Source organism: Borostomias antarcticus, assembly GCF_949987555.1.
Source record: "Borostomias antarcticus genome assembly, chromosome: 12".
NCBI classification, from domain to species: Eukaryota; Metazoa; Chordata; class Actinopteri; order Stomiiformes; family Stomiidae; genus Borostomias; species Borostomias antarcticus.
Genome location: NC_140245.1, coordinates 7,499,771 through 7,523,400, shown reverse-complemented (window position 1 = coordinate 7,523,400; position 23,630 = coordinate 7,499,771). Strand labels below are relative to the sequence as shown.

Below are 23,630 nucleotides of genomic sequence, written 5' to 3'. Positions count from 1 at the left end.
GTTGCATTATTGATACACACATCATCTCCCTCTCCTCTCCTTCCCTCTGCTCACCCCTCTCTCTCTGTCAGACGTCTTTGTGTCCTGCTCCCATCATGCTGGCAGGGGCCCGGAGACTTCCAGAAGGGGGTGGGTTGTGGTCTGACCTCACATAGTCTATATTTCATATGGCTCTGTGTTTAATTCATTTTTTTTAAGATACCAAAAATTGGGTAGGCCTCCCCGCTTTGCGCGCGAAGCAGCGGGAGACGACCGGAGGGGAGGAATCACCTTCAGCTCTCCCGGTTCAGGAGGCAGGGGGCATCATTAGCCACGAGGGCCGCGGGAGGAGGAGAGTGGAGGAGAGAAGAGCGCTTGCCCTCGCCTGGCCTCTGAGTGTGTGTGTGTGTGTGGGGGGGGTGGGGGGCGTGCGCTTAAGAGTCGGGCAAAACAACAACTTCACCCAAGACAGACGCAACCACAACTGGAAGAGAGAGAGAAAGGAGCGCTTGTTTACCGCTGATGGAGTTGGGGGGTGGATTTGGTGCAGATATGTCAATGAAAGTACTAATATTGTGAAATCATAGTAGTGATTGTGTATGGTGTTCCTCTTCACTGGGGTAATGCTAGGCTACCTCTATGATAATACAGCAGGCCCTATGATAATACAGTAGGCCCTAGGCGACTGAGAACAAATGCTACAGTAGCTGCATACCTTCATGTACCAGTGTGTTCATGGTGCTGTATAACTGTGAAGTACTGCTGTAGTGTCTTTGCGCTATGGGAGTAGCTATTGTGGTGTTTCACGGGGGCGGGCGTTTGGCTGTTGCCAAGCTTTTCCTGAAACTTCTCCAAGACCTGAAGGCGATGTTCACAGCTCCAGACTTTTTTCCTCCAATTATCACCTGAGATGTATCCTTGCTATCCGCACCTCCGTAGCCCTTGAATCTAAGCGCTATACTTGTACGGTACGGTAGCCTGCCAAGTGCCAACAGTAGATTTCTTCACCTCTCAGCAATGGTTGTCATCGTTCTGTCCTGTTTGTGAAAATCCACAAACAACTTTGATTAAAGCGATTCTTCAGCAACTGTATCAACCTTTGGAAGGTCTACTGTATCAATTTCGGTGTCACGATCAATGCCCCCCCCCCCAACAAAAACATCACCAGAGGGAATGAGAAAAGGGAGAAAAACCAAAAGAAACCATTGAAGGCCCCGATTTCATCCACCCGACTCTGGAAGACGGAGGGGTTGAGGCGTCCATTTTGCTGACACAGTCGTGGAGAAAAGAGATGGCTCTCTGGGCGTAGGGAGCGCCGGTGTGAGAGATTGGGTTACCCCAGACAGTCCCAGCGGATCGTCCGGCCAAATGGATCTGGATCTCACGCTCGGGTGCACATATTGAATGCCATAAGAGGTCTCCGAGGTCCCGTTCCCTGGTAGGAATGCTCGCGCTAACAATGTTGAGTTCTTCACGGGAAAAAAACCCAAATTCTTTCTGCACCTAAAAGAGGAGGTCAAACTGCAAGGACAGGAGAGCGCAAAAGGACAGGGAGGAAGACCGTGCGTCTGTGTACAGGTGTGTGATCTCAGAACGGTGCGCCAGGCACTCCACAAGGTTACGAGATGTGCCGGTCAACGATGCTTCTCCTGCTGACCGCTCGCTGGTTACTGGGCCATCAAACATGATGTAGGCTACTTGGCCCCTTTTCGGTCGTGTCCTACGACAACGTCGCCGCTCTCCGTATACAGTCCCGGAAAAAACCCATGATGAAATCTCTCGGCCTAGTCTGCAACAAAAAGCTTGTCTGGTGTCGCCGAGACTACCAAAGGTAGCCTACTCACGGTTGCACAAGGAAAAAAAAAATGGAAATCTGAAAAACTCCTCAACTTTTGCCAAAGTGGTAACCGAAAATATGGCCGTTCTTCTTCTGCGTTTGTGTGCCATTGGTGGCCAATCACAGCGCTCGCTATCGGCCACTCATGGCAAACGCAGAAGAAGACTGTCCGTTTTTGGTTTAGTTTTTCAGAAAAATATTTTAAAATGTTTTTTTTCTCAAAACCCACCGCCCATGTTCCCGAAACCCTCATGTGAGTACCTTTGAAATTTCTTTGCAACGCCTATTAGACAAGCTTTTTGTTGGCGACTAGGTCAGGAGAGAGACTTAATTAAAGGGGGTTTTCATGCTGGGATGAGGGACTGTAGATACAGGGAATGGTAGCTCGTCCAGCGTTTTTGGCCGTAAACAGGACCGAAAGGAGCTATGATGTACAGTACATAATGCGGTCAGAACTGCAGAGCGAACCACGGTGCTTTCCATCTCTCATGGACACCTTGGCTGGCTTGTGTGATTGAAGAGGGCCTAGTGTCTTTCTGGCATGGAGCTCCACACATCGTAAGCGAGGTAGTGTCAGGGTGACACCATAGGAGGATCCGCCCAGCAAAGGCTATCTGAGGGAGACAACTTGGGAAGGGGGGAGGCACTCCGCAATGACGATACCGTTTAAAAGAACCCCTGAGAACGCCCCTGCCAAACCACCCTCAAAGTCTCACTCTTGGGCCAGAGACAGGGACACAACACTTTGTATGCGTGTGTGTGTGTGTGGGTCTAAATGTTTGTGTGAGTGCTTGTGTGTTTTCCACTGCTTGAGCTGGCGGCGGTTGGAAGGCCGCAGTGGTTCTGATACGCCTCACAAGTGAATTTAATTAAATCATAAATATGAGCTGGAGGCCGCCACCCAATTTAACGTAATGGATATTGTGGGCCAGTCCATCTTTGGCAAAGCACAATTTTGGACTGGTTCAAATGCCCTTGAAGCTTATTAAAAGTGTCTGGCACAGGGAGATGGTAGCAAAGTTGTTTAATGGATGCCCTGCTTGCATACAGTGTGACAGTTAATGCTGGAGAGTTGGACCATACCACTTCTGATCTGAATGAGGGGGTTCCATTCAAATTGAGTCAGATCAGTCGGAGTCGGATGCTCATTAAAACCACATCAGTACATAACATGATATGCAACTACTAAGTATTTTATCCGAAGCCATTGTATGATAAGGGTTGCATTACAATATTTTCCAGTCCCAATAATTCAATCTACATTTCCAGCACCATGATCCACCATTCCTGGAATAGCATATGAGATTTTGGCTACAGTGCTAAGCTTTTTTACAAATATTTTTTTAAGCAAAACAAGCTGTAAGCCGGAAGATATATTGTTATGCTGCGTGAATTTTTCATGTTATTGCTACGATGTGTCATTTGTAAAGACAGACAGATGTTACTGCATCGGGTTTGTCCCACAAAGGCAGAGAATCCTTCCTATTGGTCCCCTGGAGTGCTGGCGAATCCCTAATAGGCCTGGTGTGAGGGTGTGTAGAATGGGACCGCACAGGGTGATGGGTAATGGAGTCATTAATAACACAGACCTCCCTTCAGATGCCGAGATGTTCGTTAGCTAGAGCCACATGGGAATGAGGGAAAAAACAAGGACACAGTTTGATTTGATGAAAATATGCAAAGTAAGCTTTTGAGGAGGATTGTGTTTAGTGTTGAAGGTCTTGTCTGACTGGTAACATACTGATTGATCCACACACACACGCACACACACACAAATGAGGGGACTTCGGAGCCGTCTCTTCATACAGTTTTAATATTTCCATCACATGTGCAACACAAAAAACGAGGTCTGCCAAATACAGAACTCCATATTTGTACAATACAATTTAATAACAGAGATTACTGTCCTTTTTCCGCAGGAGATGGTGGTTTCCTGTAAACTGAGTACGAATGATTCTCAATCAAAAGGTCAAAACATTAAAGTTTCATACAAAAGTGCATCTCAGGTTCAATGAATGCAAAACATTTACATAACAGAAATGATGTATAGTCATGTATAACGCCACAATGGCTTCCAGCTTGAGCAGAAGAGCAATGGGATACCGCAGAAACAAGAGGCGAGTGTTTGGGAGTTCTCTGGGAGAGCCTAGGACACAGTTTCAAAACCACATCCTCGGGAGGGGCCAGCTACAGGGACAGTCTCCTACTAACATCCCAAAGAAAAATGGGTTTACTCCCTGTTGCAAAAAAAAAAAATACAAAGAGATAACAAAACAGAGAGACATTTCCAGTAATCTCCAGGCTTGAACGAGCAGTAAACATTAATAACAGAAATGTACAGGTTGAGTTAGTGGGCTGGAGATTCCCCCGTGCCCCGCAAACCACATGGGGGCCTTCCCGTCTCTGTACCCACGCCAACCAGAGGAACTGGCCTTTCCAAATCTGTGTCACTGCTTTTGCATATATCAGAGTCCTGTTTCTCTTTTTTTTCCCCCTCTCTCTCTCTCTCTCTCTCTCTCTCTCCATCTCTCATTTGAACTCGGTGCATGGGCAGAGATTAAACACAACGCCATCCTCAGCTGGGTCTCCTGGCAGCCATGTTGTCGAGATGAACACACGAGTCATGATGTCAGGCTCCGGTGTGCTGGTGATGGAGCGCCTCGCCCCACACAACGAGCGGCCCGCAAAGTCTCACACGCAGTCGGTGTGCGCCGGTGAAAAGGGTCCTGACAGCATTTCCTACTCCTTATGGCCCCGGGCCCTCGGCCACGCTGGCACCCTGATTCTCCACCACACACATGGATGAGTTCCATCTGGATTGATTGACAGTGGCATTGTTTTTTTTTTCCTCTCTTTTTTTTTTGGGGAGGGGGGCAAAATGGTTGTAGCTGTACACTGGCAAATACTGTATAAGATTGCAATATAGCTGGAATTAAGCAACACATGAAGAATTCTATATACAAACAAGTTGGCCTGTTTCTTGAAATAACGCGGAAAAGACCAGAGGTTTCTTTCAGTCTTTCCCCCTCTGTCTCGTCACACCAGTACTTTTCTTTTCTTCGTCTGTGGCACGGTTCCTCACGGTACATCTGAGGTCGAGTGCGGGACGACGATCGGACGGCTCTTCTTCACCCCTCCGCGTGATCCTCCTCCTCCTCCTCCTCCTCGTCTTCCTGGTCCCTCCGCCCGCGGCGACGACGACGCCGGCTTCCAGGTTAGCTGCTGTGCTGCGTCAGTGTGTGGTTCTGTTGGGACAACGGGACACAGACGGGGGAAGAGAGTGAAACAACTGGACCGGCACCAATACCGACACGCCGACACATTCCTCCCGTTCAGTGTCATCATCTGTACAGCAGAGCAGCGGTTTTCATCGTCAGTGTAATTAGATAATGTTCTCCTTTTTGTAATAGATAATGTATTATAATTGTTGACATAAAACGCCCTGCTCTGGATTCATGTGTGTGTGTGTGTGGGGGGGGGGGGGTTTACATCACCCTAATCCAATTAACCTGGACAGCAGTCAAATCTCAGCGCGGATCGATACTACTGGCTCCTCTCAGGGACTGCGTCTGGCCAAGTCCCTTCCCTGACACCGAGACGAGAGAGCCCTGACCAACATCTCAATCCTCCGGAATAACGCCACCCAGATCAATGACCGTGGCCATGGAAACGGCTCACTTACGATGTAATACAGAAGACGGAATATATTAGCAGCCCCGGAGTCGTGTTTATCCCAGGTTGATTTGTATCGCACGCTCTGGAAAGGCAACTGGCACTGTCGAGGTTTTAGCTTCTACAGCACCATACGCGTCTGATTACTGTATATTGGGATATATTACATTCATGCATGCCGAGTCAGAAATACAGACTGTCAACTTCTGTATGTTATGAAAATGCACAATGCAAATTAAGCTGCCACTTTATGACACAAGCATACAAATGATCTCAGGCGTTCTCTAATATGTACAGTCTTTCTTGCTCTTGCGCGCACACACACACACACACACACACACACACACACACACACACACCTCTGACAGACAGATCGGTGAGAGTGGCTGTAGTGGGGGCAGCTGTGCCAGGTTGTTTAAAGGGAGTGTGTACAGGGGGTGTGTAACTGGTGTCCCCGGTGGGCAGAATCCAGGTCATCTTTTGAAGTGACTGCTAATCCCTTTAATGCAAACTACATGCCCCACTTGCTGCGCTCTGTTAAAAACGTGGCCTTGGACTCTCTGAACTGGCATGGACTAGACGCACCTGTCACACACTCATCAGCACGCATGCACAGACACACACACACGAACCACACACACAGGCATAAAAACAAACACACATTCGCACATACGCACGCGCAGGCACACTCATGCCCCCCCTACACACACACACACACACACACACACGCGAAAGCTACCGTCTAATAAGCCGTGTGAAAAAGGCCACTAATCCTGAAAGAAAAAGGTTGTGGCAACCGCAGTGTGACATAAAGGTGAGTTTCCCAATGCAGTCACCTTCAGTCTTATTGGTATAGCAGCCCGCAGGCAGTGCCTAGAGTCGTCTGTTAGCCCCCCCGACCCCCCCCCCCCACACACACACACACACACTCCCTCCTCACCCTTCCAGGTGCCTCCATATAAAGCATTTAAACACCTCGACAGCTTCCCTTTCAGCTGGGGCGATTACTTTCCGACAGGTGGGGTAATAAGCTGTTTGACGGGGGGGGGGGGGGGGGTACGACCCCTGTAAGGGTTAGCCCGGCTCGCCTGGGCCCTGCTCCCTCTTTAAAAGAGAGCGCCTCTGCTTGCCCCCCCCACCACCCCCTTCCCTCTCTCTCTCTCTCCTCTCGCTGAAATAAAGCTCCTTTAAGTGAGTCTGGGAGGAGACTCCCCATGGGACACCCCTTCCCTCCTCCTCCTCCACCCCCCCCTCCCCTCCACTCCCCGGTGAAGACATCCGTGGCGTTGCCGGGGAGGGACAGGAGCGCGGCAACCTTATTAATGAATGTGGCCCATTACCCGTCAGCCTGGCTCCTCGGCGACTCCCAGAAGCCCCTGCAGTACGTGACTTCAAATGGCAGGATATTGACACGGAGCGAGCAAAACGGCTGGGAGTGAATGTGTGCGCGCGCGCGTGCGTGTGTCTCTTTCTCTCTGCGAGTGTGTGCTGGCGTGTGAGTATGCGTGCGTGTGTGAGTTTCTTACGTCTGTCCTCGCAGGAACGGTGTGTGTGTGTGTGTGTGTGTGTGTGTGTGCACGCGTGCGTGCGTAGACCCCAAAGGAACGTAGCTCCTTGGATATAATGTAGGGCTCGTAACAGCTATTAGAGGGGAAAATAACCCCTCTGGGGAACACCCCCCCCCTCCCTGTGCACGTCCCAGCTCTGTCTGACACACACTGCATTCTACCTTTTCCTTAAACATGCCAGGAGTTTTCTCACTGCGGGCCCTTCTCAAGGACGGTGTTAAACGACTTCAGTGGCACTGGCTGCCGAGCCTTCTGAAGGGAAATAACAGAACGGAGAGAGAAAGGAAAATGATACCTTTACCTCTGTGGATATCGAACTCCGCAGGGCAGATATACACTGTTCTATCTATCAGTATAGGGGAGAGAGAGAGGAAAAGAGCTTTCCACTATTAATTCTTATCAAATTCCTAATTCCTAACTAATATCTGCTAGTGCTGATTCGGAGAAATAGCCAAACATAAACAGATCTTGTCAGCCGAAGACAAGAAAATAAAACCGTTTCAGGAAACCATATCAATACAGACGCAATTCCATATAATCGGCATGACTACGTATTGAATACGGCTGGCGATACGAGTCCATTGGAGATACCGACACCGCGCGCTACCCAACATGCACTGCTCCGTTGCCGCCGTTCTCTGACCCGGGAAAGACGGTGCGACTCTTCCTCGGAAGTTATGGCCTGGGACCCTTCAAGCAAACCGTTTATCCTTTCCTCTCTCCCCCCTCCCTGCACTCATCCTTCATTCCTCCCCCCTCCCCCAGACTCCCTCTCTCCCGGAGACAGTATCCCCCGCGTTAAGTTAGCGGCGGTGTTTGAGTAAACCTTAGCGGTCAATTCCCCCTCTAAATTAAGTTCCGCTCTGATCGATAACGCCGCGTAGCCCCCCGCCCCCCACCCACCCCCCCCCGGCCTGCGCCTCTGCTGCTCCCGCCTCGTCCTCCTCGGTCTGGCTCCCCGCCACAGTTAACCCTCCGCTCACTTTCATCCCATTACATCATACTGCTGCAACGCCCTCGGGGGGCGGGGGGGAGGGAGGGAGGGGGAGGGAGGGAGGAGAGAGAACTCGGCAGGGGTCCTGTGTACCCATGCAAACAGGTGCAACATGTCTCAGGAATTTTAACGGCACTTCGGAGGAGACGAGGGCGAGAGGGGGTACGTGGGGAGGGTGAGAAAGAGGTGTGGAGGGAGAGAAGGTGAGAGAGGGATAAGGAGAGAGAGAGAGAGAGAGAGAGAGAGAGAGACGGAGAGTGAGTGCACTCAGGCTAAGGAGTTGATTTATCCACTAATCACTCTTTATGTGGTTGGTTTCCCATCGCTCAGGTCTCCGTCGATAGCGGCCCGGTGTCGGCCGTCGCAAAGGGAGGCGAATCTCGTCCATGAGCTCTGCGGAAGAAGCCCAAACCCGCCGGCAACCCTGTCCCTCACCCTCGTCCTCACCCTGCCATGTAAAATCATACCCACAGCAGAACATGGCCGACGTTAACTATATGTTAGCCTTGAGCAAAACTATGGCAACTCTACGGGCGTTGAATTGAGGAACAGCTCATCTCGGAAACTCGGATATTATACATACAGCACAGGTATCCCAGGATGATGTCTCCTGTGGCATCCTGTAAAAAGAACCCGGAGTTTCGGGCTTTTATTGAATGTTAAGAGCCGATACCGTGTAACAATAATGACAGTCTGAGCCCCTGGTCTCGTGAGACCCCTCAAATCAGACCCGGGAGTCGGTGAGGAGACGCAAAACAACAGGCTGGAGCCTCAGAAAGGGGGAGCACTTAGACCAGGGCCTGAAAACACATCATCATCTCATTAGGCCTTGAAGAGGCGCACTTAGGATGTTAAAGCGTCTGTTGACACTCTGCTTGAGCTCCAAGTCATAAACAAGAGTGTTAATTAAAACGTCGATTTTGAATAGATGCAGCCAGTCAGCTTCAAGTAAATCATGCATTCGTCCGTCGATGGCGGGATCAGCCTTCGACCCCTTCGGAAAGCGGACGCGATCTATGACTACCTCGTTCTGCAGCCCGGATCCAGCCGAGGCAGCCGCCATTTTGTTGTTGTGAAGCAGCCAAAAAAAGCCCCCTCCCTCTCGCATGTGGAAGCGCAGCGGCGAGGGCGCTGTCTGAGGGGCCACTCGTGGCTGACACAAGTCTACGTCCGGGGCGGCGCGGGGGGGGGAGGGGCGTGGCAAACAGGCGGGCGGGCGCCACAGAGGCCCCCCCCCCCGTGCACAGTCCTACTCATCATCAGTCAGGAGTTTAATTAAGGTGTAGGAGCACTCCACCCGGCCCGAGACAAAGAACTCGCCCGTCTCAGATTACGGGCTCAGTTCGAGCGCGTGTCTGCGTCCTTGTCCTTGTGTCGCCGGACGACCTCGCTACCTTCCAGTTGACCTCTGTGTGTGTGTTTTTTTGTGTGTGTGAGCTTAACGACACTGATCCCATGTTTGCTGCGTGGGCGATGTGTGCTTCGCTGGAGAAGAGTGGGACCAGTCACAGTTCTCTGTAATGGCGTCTTGAAGCCGGGCCAGTATTGAGTCTCTAGAGTCCCTCCTCTTATTCTCGCTCTCTCTCTCTCTCTCCCTCCCTCTCTCTGTGATCTGTTGACCAGTCCACCAGTCCACTAGGGGAGTAATCCTCTTCTGCTTTGGCCCGGGGCCAGTCTCACTGTGCTGGCCAGTTTAGCCAATAAGAATACAATCGGATAAATAAATAAAACAGCAGCTGGCTTTCTCCACAGTCAATGCTTATCAGGCCACAGGGACGTCTGACCCTGGACACTGTTTTGCCAGGACCGCCACCGTCTCCTTGGTAACGGAGCGTCTCATTTGATTTTGGGTACGATGGGAGGCTTGAATATACTGTAGAGCGCCGGGGCCCCCCCAGGGGTCCGCGCACCGAGTCGGGGTCTTTCTTAATACATGTACATCGAGTCGTGCGCGTAGGTGCTTGGTTGACGTGCCAGGCACCGCTTTGCCTTACAGAGATAGTTCATGAATATCAGTTATAGTTTGACAAGACGTCCAACTGCCCAAACAAGCTCGAAATAATCGTGAGGTGTAACCGGAGAAGACAAACGTCCCTTTTTGTGGGCAAGTGCTTTGTTGCTCCAAATGATACTCATTACCTTGTCTAAGGAGACAAGTGAATGGTGCTAGAAACACAGGATGCAGTGATCCTGCTGTTTGACTGAGGTAGCAAAACAACTGCACAACTGCTGTGTTATTATGGGGCCTCATTAAGCAAGGGGAGAGAGGAGGGAGGGAGAGAGAGAGAGAGAAAGAGGGAGAGAGAGAGAGGAAGAGAGACACACACTGAATTCTTAGGTGATGCCAACACAGATGCCTTTCTGACTAAAATGAAGACTATGACTTAAGAACCCAATTAAGGGCTTTCTTGGGGGAGCCATCTTGGGAGGGGGATGGGTCTTCCTGGGATGCGAGCCCTGGGCTACATCCTCTAATTAGACTAAGAGAGGGGGGAGAATCTCTGCCTGTCACTGGGAGGGAGATGGGGGCCATGGGGCTCCACATGTCAGTCCCAGAAACAAAACACAATTACTCGCGCATTTAACCACTTCAGTCAGGGGACGGGAGCTTGACTAGTGATGGTACAACAGAGCAACTGCACCCTTACTCCCTCTCCACCCCCTCCCTCTCTAAACCCCCACCCCACCCCTCCCACCCCCACCTGTGCTGTAAGCCCACTACAGTGAGCAGTGGGGAGATTTTTGGAGCAGCGGGGAGATTTAGGAGCGAAATTACGCTTACATTTCCCATTTCCGCACTTCAGTGAGCGCGAGTTGAGATTCGGGCGAACTAAACTGCACTCTCATGGCTCTCGTGAAAAGAGGGAATTTTTCTGAATAGAATTTTTTAATAGCCCCACAATTGATATCATTTAACATCATGTGCTGAATTGAAGTTCCTAATTACCGAGTATTGTGGTGCTTGAAATTTGATTTGAGAAGGGACAGTGAATTGCACCTTCATGTTGTTTATTCTGACCTCCATTTCCAGTAGTCTAGTTATTTTGTTCAAATCACATGTACTGTAGAATGACACTTCAAAACAAGAATCCCTCCAGATAAGCAAATTAAACCTGCTGTGCATTTATCATGCAGGGGCTTACGACGATCTTCATCAAAGTTGGAAAAGAGTCAAGTAAAAAGTATAACACAAACTCGATGAGGGAGCTATGTGGTGATGGTTTCCAGCACAGAACACCGAGAGCTCTCTCTCTCTCTTTGTTTGGATTCAGCGTTCCCCAGCGGAGTGGCAGAGGAGGAAGAAGAAAAAGAACGCCTCAAAGGCTTCTGGGAGTTTTTTGTCATGTCTCCCTCCAGACAATGTGTTTGCATGCGCACATCATACCCTGAGAGAGACAGAAACAAAGACACATTCACACAAACGCACACACACGCACTCAGAAAATCCTCATAGGATCATTAGGTCTGTCATGCTGTCTAATTCAGATCCACCTGCAGAAATGGAGCATCGCACTTGTGTTCCCCACTCATCTAAGAATGTTGCCCCCTTTTAGAGTGCTGAGCAGTGTTTGTACAGAGAGTTTGTACATCATAATATATAATCTTAAATATTAATCATGAGGCACCACAAACAGTTTTTTTTTCAGTCAATTCACATTCATTTTATCGCTCAACTTTTTGATATCGGTGACAGGACTGCCAACACCTGAGGTGATGATGTGAGAAACGACTTGTCATTTAAAAAGAGAAAAATATGTTCCAAAGCGCATGAGGCTGTCACACTTGGCAGATCAAAAAATTCACAGAGATCAGCGTGTTTGAAAGCCACTGTGGACCAAACAAAGTAGATTTGCTTTTGTGTTACACATGTTTGGGACACAGAGCACTTACAGAAAGGTGGGGGCACGATGCACAATTGGAAAAAAAAAAAAAGCCATGAGATTTCAGTCCCCACAGACAGCGTGAATGCGTTGCCTTGCTTCACAATCTATGAGATGGCACTCTGGAGCTTCAAACGACCTGCATTTCTCTCACAAATCACCTTTAGATCCACTGTGGTCAGTTCTATTGCATGCGTTAACGCATGCAATAGCGCAACTTAAAGGTGCAGTATACGGTTTGGCTCAGGAGCATTTTTTGTTTTGCATTTCTGCACATCCAGCAATCAACAAATAAAGTGCTCTGTCACAAAAAGGAAATAAATCTGTAATCTGTGGAAGTCAAATGACTGTAAAAGTGCGTCCAATCCTTTTGAGTTGCCAACTTGAAATGATTGGATGGCTTACTTGCCTGTCAGCCTACCTACCTGCCTAGCGTGTGTACATTTTCCCCCCCAAGTTTGGAGGAGTGGCTTTGGAGGGAGGCCTGAAGGGAGGGGCGAGGATTTTGTCGGTTGCATTTTTTAAAATCTTTTGAAAATGTTCAGAAGTCTAACAGGCAATAACATTAGCATGGCACCAAACTCAGCTTTTTGATCTATTTTGGCTATTTTTGTATTTTCTTTAACTACTGCTCTTTCTCTCTGTGACAGACACCATGATGACATGTACTGTATGGCTGTTTACACTGACCCGGCCACATCGCCAATAAATGGTCTTAATTAAAAACTGGAAGTCGGTCACAGCTTGGCAATAATGGGCGTCTTAGGAAGGTGTGTGTGTGTGTGTGTGGGGGGGGGGGTGTCTAATTTGTGTGGCAGGGGAAATAGAACATCATACAGACGTGCTACTGTCACATCTAGCTCTCATTAAGACTGGCAGACTTTGGGCGGCCTTTGAAGGAATCCTTTCAAGAGACACTCCAATTAAGGTGCGTGTCCTGCGGCTGTCTGAAGAGCAGTCAGACTCTACTCGGTCCCTCTCCTTTCTTCCTCTCCTTCCTTACCTCCTTCCTTCCCTCAGTCAACTAGAGCAGGTCTTCCTCGCCACTACAGTCTGAATCCTAATGAAAAGGAGGGAAGTTGAAACCGGAGGAATCTCATCCCGAGTATGTCGACTTGGCTGATGTGTAACTTCAATCTCGTCGCATCGTCCTGCGAGGAATACTATATCTCTAGCTCCACCCCCTCCCTGATCATGAGCCGGACTTACGTGCCTCCGCAAATGAGCTGCGCTCATAGAAATGTCAAGCTTTAAGCTGTGGCTGATACTGAATCGCCGCCGTTTAATGAGCCTGGCTAATTAATCCAGCCGCGCCGCATTGTCAACGGCTCAGTCCCTCCCGCGACGTGAAAAAGCCACGGTCTCTGAAGCGAACGGCTGAAAAGGGAAAACGGAGCGGAAGTTTATTTTCCGATAAGTTCTCCATCTCAGCGGAGCCGGCTCTGAGGGCCAAAGGATGTTCGGCACCAAACCGCGATGGTGAGAGAGGCTACGTGTGGGATGAAAGAGCTGCACGTCAAATTTTGGATGGCGAGGTGGGGGGCGAGGTGTGTGTGTGTGTGTGTGTGGGGGGGGGGGGGGGGGGAGATACTGATCTTTGGGAGGGAGACAGTGGGAGAGGGGTCAGGGTGAGCATGGAGCAGCCAACCCTGTTAGCACAAACACTCAGCCATTCGCCCTCTCCATCAGCGCCTCATGAAATATCTACACTCCTCTCCATCTTTTAGTGGTGTGGGGGAGGGGAGGGCAGAGGGAGGGTGATGCATGTTGGGGGGGCGGAGGGGGTCTCTGGAGAGGCGGAAAGGAATGATGTTCTGCGCATCTCTGTGAGAGCGAAAGAAAGGTAGGGGGAGACAGAATAGAGAGAGAGAGAGAGAGAGGCTAGTCTTTGGACTCTGGATTCTGGGGCACACAGGCCCAGGAGTCAGTCAATCTGGCCGGCCCGAGGGGGGTGGGGGGGGGGGGTCCGGGCGGGGGGTCCTGGGAGGGCTGATTAGACGGATGCTCTCCCATCATCCATCTCGACAGGCTGGCGAAAATTGGCTCGCCCCTCGCAGGGTAAGAGTTCACGGGGGTGGGGGGCAGGTTGGGGGGGGGGGAAGGGCTGGCAGGGGAGGAGGCGGGCGCGTGGATGCCTGTCACAGCCTTTGGTCTGCTTCAGGAGCTAGGCGGGCAAATTAATAAAATATCCCGTCCTGCTACCCTCGCTACCCCGGCTGCAACGGCTCTCCCCCGGCCCCCGGCTCCCAGCGTGGCCCGCGACCCTCTGACCTCTCCGGCTGCAGCGAGAGATGAGGAGCCCAGGTAGCCGGCCGTAGCGAGGCCAGAGTGTCAGGGAGACGGGAGGGGAAGATGCTGACCGCTCGCGGCAGGGAGACGGCTTCCACTTCAGACAGACTGACTGAGCGCTGCGCGGTGTCAGGAAGACATTCCGGGAATGTGATCCCCCCTCATTCCAAAACAGCGAACCGGCGAACGCAGCGGCCATGACGGCTCGCGGCCGGTTCGTGATCCCGGACGGCGTGCTGTAGATGATGTGAGCGGAAAGCAATCCTTCTCGGCTGAACTCGCCGCAGGTCGCTAACGCGTCCTTTGATACTGTCCACGTAAGGATCTGTAGCATCTCGAAAAATTGCACTTCAAGGGGGGTCATTCGATGGTTTGGTGTTAATCAACTCGTCGTGCCCCACTGTGTTGGTGTGAAATTATGTAAATGTACTCCTGGATATGTGTTTCAGTGTGATAAGGATAAGTGTGTGTTTATGTATGTATGTGCGTTTTAGGGAGAGAACGGGGAGATAGAGAGACAGTGAGAGAGAGTGCGTGAGAGGGTTTGTGTACTTGTGTGCGCGCCCGTGTGTGTTTGCATGAACTCACTAGGGGGTTGCCTTTAGAGCGCCGCGCACAGGTTCAGTATAATGATCATCTTATCCCCCAAGCTCGACGCCTCTCGCCTTTCATAACCTCGTGTTCCACAACAAAGTGCTACGAGTCTTTCATGTTTGCTCTTGTCTCTCCCACAAAGGGTGTAAAACAATATAAGCATGCATGAACAATACCTCCGGGAGGTGGAGATCACTTCATCCCCCAAAAATGTCAAGACTAAAAAAGTACGAAAAACATCCCCAGGTTATATGAGATTGTTTACAGGTACCTGTAACAACCCGGGGTCCTCGCACAACACCCCCGCCCGATGACTGCTGAGCGCGTGAGGACCAGGAGGCATGAGGAAAACTGTGAGTTCGGAGGAGCGCGGCGTCGGTGGCTGTTTTATTTATGGCTGCGGACTCCGACGGCCGGGCGCATAACGATGCCGTTCACCTTCCTCCCGGCCGACAGCTCGCCGCGGCGCCGGCGCGCCTGAATCTCAATATGAAAATCCCGCCGGTCGATGGTGGAAGAGGCCGCCACCGCCGCCGGGCTAGAGGCTAACGCTTAGCGCCGCTCATCCCGGCCGTCCGCTAGCCATGTGGTACCTGGCGCGGCGGCAGGTTTCGCGTGCCGCATGTCAAGTGGTCTTGCAGCCAGGCCCCACCTCTCTGGATTGAATCTGATTGGGCCGGGAATCAGGTCCGGCTACCAATCGGGAAGTAGTTAACGAATGTCAAGGCTTATCCCCAAAACCTACCTCCGTTGAGTCACGCTACTGTACATGACAAGTGAGTGTTGTTGCTACAGTATCAGTGAGTTGGGTATGTTCGGAACTAAAACAGTTGTATTCAAACGTTAACATTTCAGTCACGCGACCCATAATAGAAGCCCTTGGATATGAAACAAGTGCCAGGGATTCGGTATGAGATCCCCCAAAGGAGCAACGCTGCCAACCAGATACGCTGAAATAATATAATGTTGTCTTTCCTTTTTTCCCTTCCTCTGAGTTCTCAGAGCACAGAGGATAAGATTGCTAGAAAAATTGATTATCCGTTTGAAATTGAGAGTTCATAAGTCCAAATGTTAACTTTGAAGGGTTGAAGGGCAGATATGACCGCACGCCCCCCAGGACACAGATCATATTTAGCCAGGAGGCTTCCTCTATGATTAGGAGCTGAGATGGAGGCATATTGACTGAATTGTTTTGGCCTCCATACAGCATGTAATTATCCCCCCCCCTCCACACCACACACAGAAATCTTTCCCTAATCCTCTAATTCCAGATATTTTAGTGCTCCGCTGGTCTAATAAGCAAATCAAATCGTATCTGTTGATCACAAATGAGTTCCGTAACGAAGTGAAATAATTCCTTCTGAGTCTCTAGCCCCAGCCGGAGGCACGGAGGGCGCAGTCAGAGTGGCGAGTGTGTGGTGACGTGTGTGTGTGTTTGTTTGTGTGTGTGTGTGTGTGTTGTGGCCGCTGGGGGTCCCTGGCAGGTGGGCAGCTCTCACCTGTAGTTCTGTCTGGAAGAAGAACTTCTGAGGGCACTGAGAGCAGTCGTAGATCTTGTCCTCTTGGCCGTGCGCTGAGAAGATGTGCTGCTGGAGCTTACTGACCTGGACAAACACTGCAGGGAGAGAGAGACGACGTTAATAATATTGTATTTTGATCAAAACAACAGATTTCTGAGGTACAATATTGTGCGTTCGGTTCATATGACGTCCACTGAACCAATCTAGCCGGCTCTGCTAGAAGTGTAGGCATTTCTGTGGCGATTTGTGGATATGCTGTAATATTTTAGAATAAATACACTGGAAATGTGAAATTTTTGGCAACTTAATGTTTGCTACTACAGAAAATTAAGATCAATTCAGAATCAGAATCAAGATTAGCTGGACATGGAGATGATTGAAGATCTTTGATACCTGCCTTGGACCCAGTTGTTACAACAGAGTGGTCATGGCCGCCTTACTACAGCGACTAACTGCATAATGTTATGGGAATAATGATGTTCTTTATTTAGAACTACTGTGGGGACAACAAGCCAGAAAATAAACAACCACACAAAATTGGCATGGCTTCAAGTGCAAAACACGGCCTCCATTAGTCTACATCACTAATTATATTGACAATATAAATATTCATGTAGTTGCACTATTTATTTATGCAGACTCAGACTGCAGTCACTGTGATATAAACACACGACTGGCACTTTAAACATATACCATACAGTACATTTGAGCTTTAATTGAGCCATATTCTACACTGGTAGACTACGGAGAAGTGTGTGTATGTGTGTGTGTGTGTGGAGGGGGGTGGGTGAGAGAGAGAGAGAGTGTGTGTGTGTGCGTGCGTGTGGAAGGGGGTGGGTGAGAGAGAGAAAGAGAGAGAGAGAGAGTGTGTGTGTGTGGAGGGGGGTGGGTGAGAGAGAGAAAGAGAGAGAGAGAGTGTGTGTGTGCGTCTGTGTGTGCGCGTGCGTGCCTCTTCCTGCGGTCCCGGAGGAGCACTTCAAACATGCCGTTAGTTATCCCGGACCCCTGCGCTTTACGGATGTCTGTCTGGTCTCTGAGGTCTGGATGCTCTGGAACGGTTACCATGCGGGGGCTTCATTTGAATTTCTTACGGCTCAAAATAACTTTCCCCCTAATGCGTGCACCGGCGGGCCACGGGAAGGGGAATGGCGAGCCCCTAAAGGTGAGGTGCCTCTTGGAGAGCATCCCGGGGTCGACCGGGCCCCCCGCCGCTCCCCCGGGGGGCGACAGGCAGCATCAACACGTCCCCAATTTCAGTGCACCTGCGAGAGCCGATATTAATTATTGAGCTGTATATACACGCCTGAGGCCCGCTTAGCTATGGCAGACGGAAGCCTGTCACACTGTGACCCGAGCCGCGAAAGTTAGGATCTGTAGCGCGGTCGCACTCGCTGACTGCTAATGCCTCGGCGACAGCTGTTTCCAGAACGCCCCCCTCCCCCCCGTGTTAACCAGAAATCAACCAACTACCGCTAATGAACAAACAACGCAGTGGCCCACTTCTGAAATGAAAGATCGCAGCGATAGGCCAGGACAGGCAGGGCGGGAGACGGCTAGTTACGGCGGTAGGCGGTTCAGAACGTCACGCTCGTTTCAGACCAAGGTTTAAAAAAATAACAAAAAAAGGACTCTGGGCTTTGAACTCCTTGGTGCGTCTCAAACGACTGCGGCTTCCTTTGTGTCGATGGAACGACACTGGAAGAAAAACGGGCGGCAGACAATAGCTGTGTTTTCATAGCTGTGTTTTTTTCTGCATAGAGAAAGGGGTCAGAGCAACTACAGCGGGGTTTTTTGTCACGTCTTTGTCTGGCGAGCCCAGGAAACGGTCAATACGACAAAAGTAAAAATGGATTGGAGACTGGGGGGCCTTTAAAAATCCAGTCTCAACCGCACACCACCGAGGCGTCAGCCGGGGCTCTTGGTCCACACAAATCTCCGCGTTTATACGTCGGCCCGACCCAACCGGGAGCGTGTGGTCCGGGGGGTCCGGGGGATGCGTCGTGATAGCTCGCTCGGCTATATGGCACCGGCTTGGCCGCATTGCATACTAAACCGAGGCTGCTGCCGGAAGGGCTCTCGGGCAGAGAGCAGCAGACGGGGCCTAGCGTTCCTCCGCCACGTCGCCTGCGTGCCTAACCGAACATACGGCGACAATATCCAGCGAGGGCTGACGACGGCGCCATTGGGTTTCCGCTAAACCGTCTCTGACGGCGTGGCGGTACATCATCCTTTGGCTTCGTTAGATCGTCAATATTAACTGCGTACGGTGTATTCCTGTATTTGGCATTAAAAACACCGCCGGTCTAACGTGCAGGTTCAGAACGCAGTACAGGAGCACGGAGGAGTAGCCCAGGGTAGAGGAGATGGCAGCTTATAATATAAGCCATGCCTCTGAGATGCCGATCGCAGGGTTTCATAACGTCTAACCATCCCTGTGGGTTAAAATGAGGACATAAGGAAAGTGAGAGAAGAAACTCTGCAAACACATCCAGACAGAAGCCGTGGCTGGCCCCTGTGTCCCTCCCTGCTGGGAAAGAGGGGAAGAGAGAGAGAGAGAGAGAGAGAGAGAGAGACAACTTCGTGGAGTTTTCTGGCGTGGAGAGTGGAGTCAGAGTTGAGCCGGCTGGGCTGGGCAGAGAGGTTGAGGCGGAGGGAGGGGGGGGGGGGGGGGTTGCTGGGCGTTAGAGGGGGTTGGGGGGGCCAAGGTCTCCTCGCAGTGGGGGATATTAAGCCCTCTGATTAGATCTCTGGGGCTGCCCATGGCAGACGTCTCCTTTACAACAGGCCCCGGCTCATCTTTATTTTGGCAAGGTGGTGCTCTCCGTAGGCCGCGCTGCACCAATACTAAGCTGTTTGTGTGCAGAATAGTTCATCCTGGCTTTCTCTCTCTCTCTCTCTCGCTCCTTTTCACTTATCTATGCATCTGTTATATTCACTGCTTTTTGTGTAGCCTGCGAGTTCACAACGTGCTTGCCGTGGAAGGTTCTGGAAGGCCAGCATGACCAAGCCTGTTCTGTCGAAGCCGCTCCTTCGTGCGGTAATTAGCAAGCGCTTTGAATCGTCTTCGGTGTCGCAATTTGATTCAGCCCTGTCCTCAGATCGCTCCGGAAGAATCCGACATGCTACGTAGGTAGGAGCTACAGGAAGCGCTAATTGCTCTATTTGTCGTACCGTTGACAGAACAAACAGCGTCCCAGAGTTTTGTGACTTCCAGTCACATGCTGTGACATAGGTACAAAACACACACACACATACACACACACAAACACACACATATGCACACACACGAGCGCGTACACACACATGCACACATACACACATGCTGTACACACACACGCCCGCGTACACACACATGCACACATACAGTACACACACACGACTTTCATCTGGGAGACTTTCTTTTCTTTTGTTTGTCTTAACCACATTTTTCCCTGATCACAATTTCCACACCAACCCTTGCAGCCAGTCCTGGGGGTGCAGGCAGACACTTCTAGCTGCAGGCTCCCCCACTTCTGAAACCTGTCAAATGCATCCTGGGAGGGTGAGCGTCTCTCTCGGCATCCTGGGGCTCACGGTCCGCTCTCCTCCACTCCCATTCATTCATTCACCCTCCCTCTCTCTCTCTCTACCCTCCCTCTTCCTCTCTCTCACACCCCTCTTCTCTCTCTCCCTCCCTCCCTCTCCCTCCTCCCTCTACCCCCTCTCTCTCTCACTCCCTCTCTCTCTCTCTCTCTCCCCATCTCTCTCTCCCTCTCTCTCCCTCCTCCCTCTACCTCCTCGCTCTCTCACTCCCTCTATCTCTCTCTCTGCCCCCCTCTCTCTCTCCCCCATCTCTCTCTCCCTCTCGCCCTATCTTACTCACTCTTCTCTCTCTCTCTCTCTCTCTCTCTCTCAAAGTTTTGTCACCTCATGTCGCCCTCCTAACTTCCTATATCCTTTTTTTTTCTCTTTAACTTCTCTTCTTCCTCTTCTCTCTGGTTCTCGACTCCCATTAAGATGAAACACGGGCCCTAACTGAGGCCGGCGTTAAAAAAGCTCAGCGACTTTATGGTTCAAGTGAACCGACGTAGCCTTGCCGCTACCGCTACCGCTGCCCACTTTGATCAAAGTTGCGCTTTCAAGTTAAGACTCATTACGCCTGGTGGGGCGATTCCCTTTCGGCCGCCTAAATCGGGCGCCGCCCGATTAATCAGCAGCGCCTCTGCCGCGAGAGACGAGGGGCGAGGCGAGGCCGCCACGCCACAATCACGCGTGTCATCCCGCGCGCCGTCAGGACGCATCCGGCAGCGGGTCGATAATCAGAAAATACTGAAAATAAATGCATGTTCTGCGCATACATCGTGGTAGGTGCTCGTCTAGTATTATTGAGGTTTCTGTCACGGCCGTGTGTCAGTTTGAAGCCGGAGGAGCGTTGTTTTTTTTTTTCAGAGACAGCTAGGCCTCAGAGACAGCCCCCCTCCCCCCCTCCCGCCCCCCCGCGGCGCGCTCGACCAGTCACTCAGTCTCGGAGTCCGTCCCCTCCTTCCCCGACAGGGGGAGGCCGTCGGTCTCTCTCTGGACCCTCCCTCTCCCTCGCCCTGCCTCTCTCTACCTCCGCGCCCCGCCCCCCCCCCTCCCTCCCCCTCCCCGCCGTGTGTGTCTGCTCTACGACCGCTGTCCTGAGGGGGCACTCTCTCTCCTTCTCTCCCTCTCCCCTCATCTCTCTCTCTCTCTCCCTCTGATCGATATGGACGCGGAGGGAGTCGGGGGGGGGGGGGACCTGTCTGTCAAAGCCAGGGGTGGGAGAGGAAGGCTCAGATGAAGGAGGCATGCTCTGTGTATTAAACGCTCGGTCTCCGACGGGGGTGGCGGGGGCATGGCAGAGGGGTGGGTTGGGGGGGGGGGGGGGGGAAATATCAATAAGCTCCTGGTATAAGAGAGATAAGGGCAACGCAGCGATGAAAGGAGAGGGGGAGAGAGAGAGGGAGAGAGAGGAGGAGAAAAAGAGAGAAAAAAAGAGCGAATCGGCTCGACGCGTTAATCGGGCGGGCGGACAAAAGTTCGGAGTTTAAAAAAAAAAGACGAAAATAAAAAAAATGGCGCGAGGTGGGTGGAAAAAATAAACGCCGTAACGCATGAATCGCACAAAAGGGGCGGAATAAGCTGAGGCACGTCGAGAGAAAGGCGAGCGAGAGAGTAAAGAGCTGAGGACGGGAGAAAAAAGAGAGTGACGAGCGGAAGTTAACGACTTTGCAGATTTCATTATAGAGATAGTTAACCCTGTTGACACCGGAGGAGGGCGTTATCCTCTCAGGAGGAGCGCGGTCCCTGCACCTCCACGCTCGGAGACGGATGAGATCATTACAGCTATCAGCACCACCGCCATCCACAATTAGCACATCTCTCCCCCCCACCCCCCCTGCTCGTGTTTCTGCTCCCTCCCTCGCCCCTCTCTCTTTCTCCCCCTGACCTCTCTCTCTCTCCCTCTCTCTCTCTCTCTCTCTCTCTCTCCTCATGACACTCCTCCTGCCTCGATTCTTCTGCCGTCTCACCAGATGAAAAGCTGCGCGCAGCAAACTGCTCGGGATCGGGCCGCGTGACCTTTCGCCGGCTCGTTTAGGAGGCGTTTGCCATTTCAGACAAAAGCGGAGGTCTTAGGAGCGCGCGGCCCCGCATTGTTACTTGCCGAGAATGCAAAGGTCTCCGTAGACGTGTACGCACATGCAGGCGCGCGCACATACAATCAAACGCACGTGAGCACGCGTGTACAGACAGACAAACAGACACACACACACACGCACACACACACACACACGATATACACACCTGTGAAGCAGACGGGACACTTGAAGGTGCCGCCCATGCCCTCGAAGCTGTGCTCGATCAGGTGGCACTGCAGTTTGGCTGGCGAGTCGAACGACTGGCTGCAGAGTTTGCACTCATGGTTCAGTCCCTCCTCTGTGGAGAGGAAACACACGACGACAGAGACACAACTGTGAGAGGGGAAACAACCAGAGTCACAAACGACACAAAAGGAAACAATCTCAGTCACAAACGGCACAAAAAGGAGTCTCTTTTCCTGCTTCTTTTCCCATCCTTTCTGTCGGATTCTGTTCCTATTTGCGTCGAGGGCATGCCACTTTTATAGCATGTACAGGAAATAATATAATGTGTGATCTACTCCCATCAGGCATAAATTGGATGACCAGCAGGGGTTCTAATTGTACAGGCGGGGTCGTGCACTCTGAACGTGGCATGCGTGGTTCTTTTTGATTGGCTGACGCTCGAATTAATTTCTCCGGGCGCGGGCAGACGGGCGGAGGAGACGGGCGCGAGCGGGAGAAAAGGCGCGCGGCGGCGGCGCACAAAAGGACACGGCTGCAGCGCCGTCATCAGAATTATCGCCCCCCCGGCTGGAAAAACACAAACAATCAAGCGCATTTAACAGCCACGCGACTCTGTCATGTCACAACATCCAAGCGCTCAAACCCAGCTGCGCCCCCGCTTCCGCCCCCTTCCCCCGTCGCCATGGCAACCCGACGGTTCTCTCTCTCTCTCTCTCTCGAAGCGAGAGCCGCCTTGACAACATCCTCTCGGAGTCTCTTGCTGCGGATAACGATTCCCTTAAAAAAAACGATAACGCCCGTCCGCGTTTTTATGTTCCTAATGTTGCATTAATCGAAACCTTGCCCCCGGGCCGCAGCAGAACAAGCTCGCCGCCCCGAACGCAAATTAGGATTTGAACCACGTCTCCCTCGCTCTCTGCGCCAAACCACCTCGGTGCGGGGCCATTGATGTCGGGGATAGATGGCGTTCAGATGGCGGGGGCCCGCCCACTCGTTGGCTGCACAACGATCGGCTGAGTCAGCCTTTTCCGGCGAGCTGCCCGTCTCCGGCGCGTCGATAACGGGCGCTCGCGCGTCGTCGTGGGGTTAGGGGCCGGCACTCTGTCTGTCAATGTCCCGAGAAGCCAGGCACCAGGCCAACCGGGGAGGTGGGGGTTGGGGGGGAGGGCGGGGGCGGGGGGGGAGGGCGCTCCTACGGGACCTATCTAAGGGACCTTTCCCAGAGTCTCTACAGCCCAGTGCCCGCAACATGGGCGCAGAGTGCCAGACGCGCGCGGAGACACCATCCACCTAACCAGCTGTGGCCATCTCCAGCCCTGGAGAATCCATAAGGGGGTGGTTGGGGGGGGGGGTTGGCCGAATGTGCCTTAGGCAGATCTGGCAACCCGACTCGCCCCAACAACAATAGCAGCGCAATGGACGCGGACCGACTCTCCCTTCACTCCCCCAGTTGTAAAAATCCCAGTTCGCT

The 23,630-nt window shown here is 51.8% G+C and overlaps 1 protein-coding gene across 1 annotated transcript in view; it reads right to left on the bottom strand.

Moving 5' to 3' along the window:
* Positions 1–5,031: 5,031 nt before the first annotated feature.
* Positions 5,032–23,630, bottom strand: part of znf521 (zinc finger protein 521) — a gene marked incomplete at its 3' end in the record, with an annotated part of 49,903 nt that continues 31,304 nt past the window's right edge. The window contains exons 3-5 of the mRNA XM_084447440.1: positions 22,140–22,271; positions 16,314–16,429; positions 5,032–5,061 (exon numbers count right to left, since the gene is read on the bottom strand). Coding sequence (XP_084303566.1) covers positions 5,032–5,061; positions 16,314–16,429; positions 22,140–22,271 — 278 coding nt within the window. The remainder of the gene's footprint in view (positions 5,062–16,313; positions 16,430–22,139; positions 22,272–23,630) is intronic.